Raw genomic sequence first — 1,785 nt, forward strand, 5'->3', positions numbered from 1 at the left:
ATACCCCCCATAGCCCCGGACTCTTCTCTCCTCACACTGCAAGCTCACAAGACGGAGAGAGAGAGAGAGAGAGAGAGCAGCAGATAGCCATGAGGTGGTGGGGAGTGAAAACTACTCCTAAGCAGCAGCAGCAAGACCAAGCGCATGAAGAGAGCAAGAGCGGCAAGGGCAAGGCGGCCTTCTCGCTGCTCACATGGTTCTCCAAGCTCACGGCTAAGCACAATGCCGCCGCTGCTTCCTCTAAGCCCAAGAAGCATGCCGCGCCTGAGGCCAAGATCTCCGGCGGCGGCTGCGGCAGCTTCCATGAGGGCACGACCCCGAGCCCGGCATCACGGAGTAGCCCGGCAGATACCTTGTCACCCGCGGCCAGCGATATCGTGCCGCGTCGTCTCTCGGTCGGCAACGATGGCGCCGAGGCTGAGGCCACGGCCGCGGTCGCGCGCCAGCTCTCCCGCCGACGCCACTACTCCGTCGGCGGCGATCGCGATCTCCCACCGCTCAGCCACCTCAGCGCGTTCTCTCGCGCTGCCTCCCCGCCGCAGTTTGTGCTGGAGACGGCGCCGACCCCGGTGCTGACGCTGCCGTCCGACACGGACGAAGAGAAGCGGCCTCGGAGCCACCAGCGCCGTCGCCGAGGAGGCGGGCGGCGGTCCTTCTCCGGAAGGACTACGCCGGGCGCGAGGCTGGCAGCGGTGCGCGTCCGTTCGCCGCGGTGCAGCGTGGCGGCCGTGTCGGGGCTTGAGAGGTTCGCGGTGGTGCGGCGGACGAGCGACCCGCAGCGGGAGTTCCGCAACTCGATGGTGGAGATGATCACGAGCAAGCGCATCGGGCGGCCGGAGGAGCTGGAGACGCTCCTGGCGTGCTACCTGGCGCTAAACGCCGAGGAGCACCACGACTGCATCGTCAAGGTGTTCCGCCAGGTCTGGTTTGAGCTCAACCCCGCCCGCATTGCCACCGTCACCAGCCGGCCACGCAGCTGAGCTTCCTTGTCGCGCAGCCGACCGGTTCGTCCATGTAACAAGTGCCGGTGGTTCATAATTGACGAAGTACGGTGATCTTTTTGACAGCTGCTTGTTTTCTTCTCTAAACGCGCTGTCCGTACTCGCATTATCCAAAAAATGTTTTCTTTCAATTCTTTGTTGGTAGCTTCCAAGCTGACCGCTTGGTAAGAATGTTTTTTCTTTCAATTTTTTGTTTCTTTAACACAGTACAATCAAAGTCACCCACATACACGAGCATACACTCATATCTATGAACGCACGCACACACACCTTACCCCTATGAATACACTGAGCCGGCACATTATCTTGAGATTGATGAAGTCGCCACAAACGCATTTGTAGTCGATAGTAACGTCTCCTAGTGAGGAGGGGCTGAAATAAATTCAAGAAAAAAAAACACAAACATCAATGTTAAGTCTGGGACTTGAACTCTTATCGGAACTGAATACCACTATCCTCCTAACCATCCGATCACAGGTTGGTTCACTTTTTTTGTTAGCTTACCGAGCGAAGAATGTTTTATTTAAACAAGAATAAAATGTTAATGTTGGCCGAAAACCTTTGGAGCCACGACCAACTTGCGACTTTTTTGTTTTCTTCCTCTCTATTTATTCGGGTTACAAATAAACGTGCAACCGGCCGACCTGCGCGCTCAGCTCCTTCTCCTTGGTGGCAAGGGCGCCTTCTAGTTCGGCAACCTTGCACCGGTACTCAGGAGGTGTGAAGCTCACCCCGCACCTTCTCCGCCTCCTGCAACTTCAACCGCAGGCCATCGACCTCAGCG

The 1,785-nt window shown here is 57.2% G+C and overlaps 1 protein-coding gene across 1 annotated transcript; it reads left to right on the plus strand.

Moving 5' to 3' along the window:
• The first annotated feature begins 45 nt into the window (after positions 1-45).
• LOC123058567 (transcription repressor OFP1) lies at positions 46-1,132 on the plus strand. Its single transcript, XM_044481279.1, has one exon. It carries the CDS (start codon positions 90-92, stop codon positions 978-980), a length of 891 nt encoding a protein of 296 aa, XP_044337214.1. The 5' UTR covers positions 46-89; the 3' UTR covers positions 981-1,132.
• The last annotated feature ends 653 nt before the right edge of the window (positions 1,133-1,785 follow it).

The sequence above is a fragment of the Triticum aestivum genome, chromosome 3A (genome assembly GCF_018294505.1).
Source record: "Triticum aestivum cultivar Chinese Spring chromosome 3A, IWGSC CS RefSeq v2.1, whole genome shotgun sequence".
Lineage (NCBI taxonomy): Eukaryota > Viridiplantae > Streptophyta > Magnoliopsida > Poales > Poaceae > Triticum > Triticum aestivum.

What these genes read in the sequence shown, in the direction of transcription:
- LOC123058567 (XM_044481279.1), top strand. Translation starts at nt 90, where the DNA reads ATGAGGTGGTGGGGAGTGAAAACTACTCCTAAGCAGCAGCAGCAAGAC.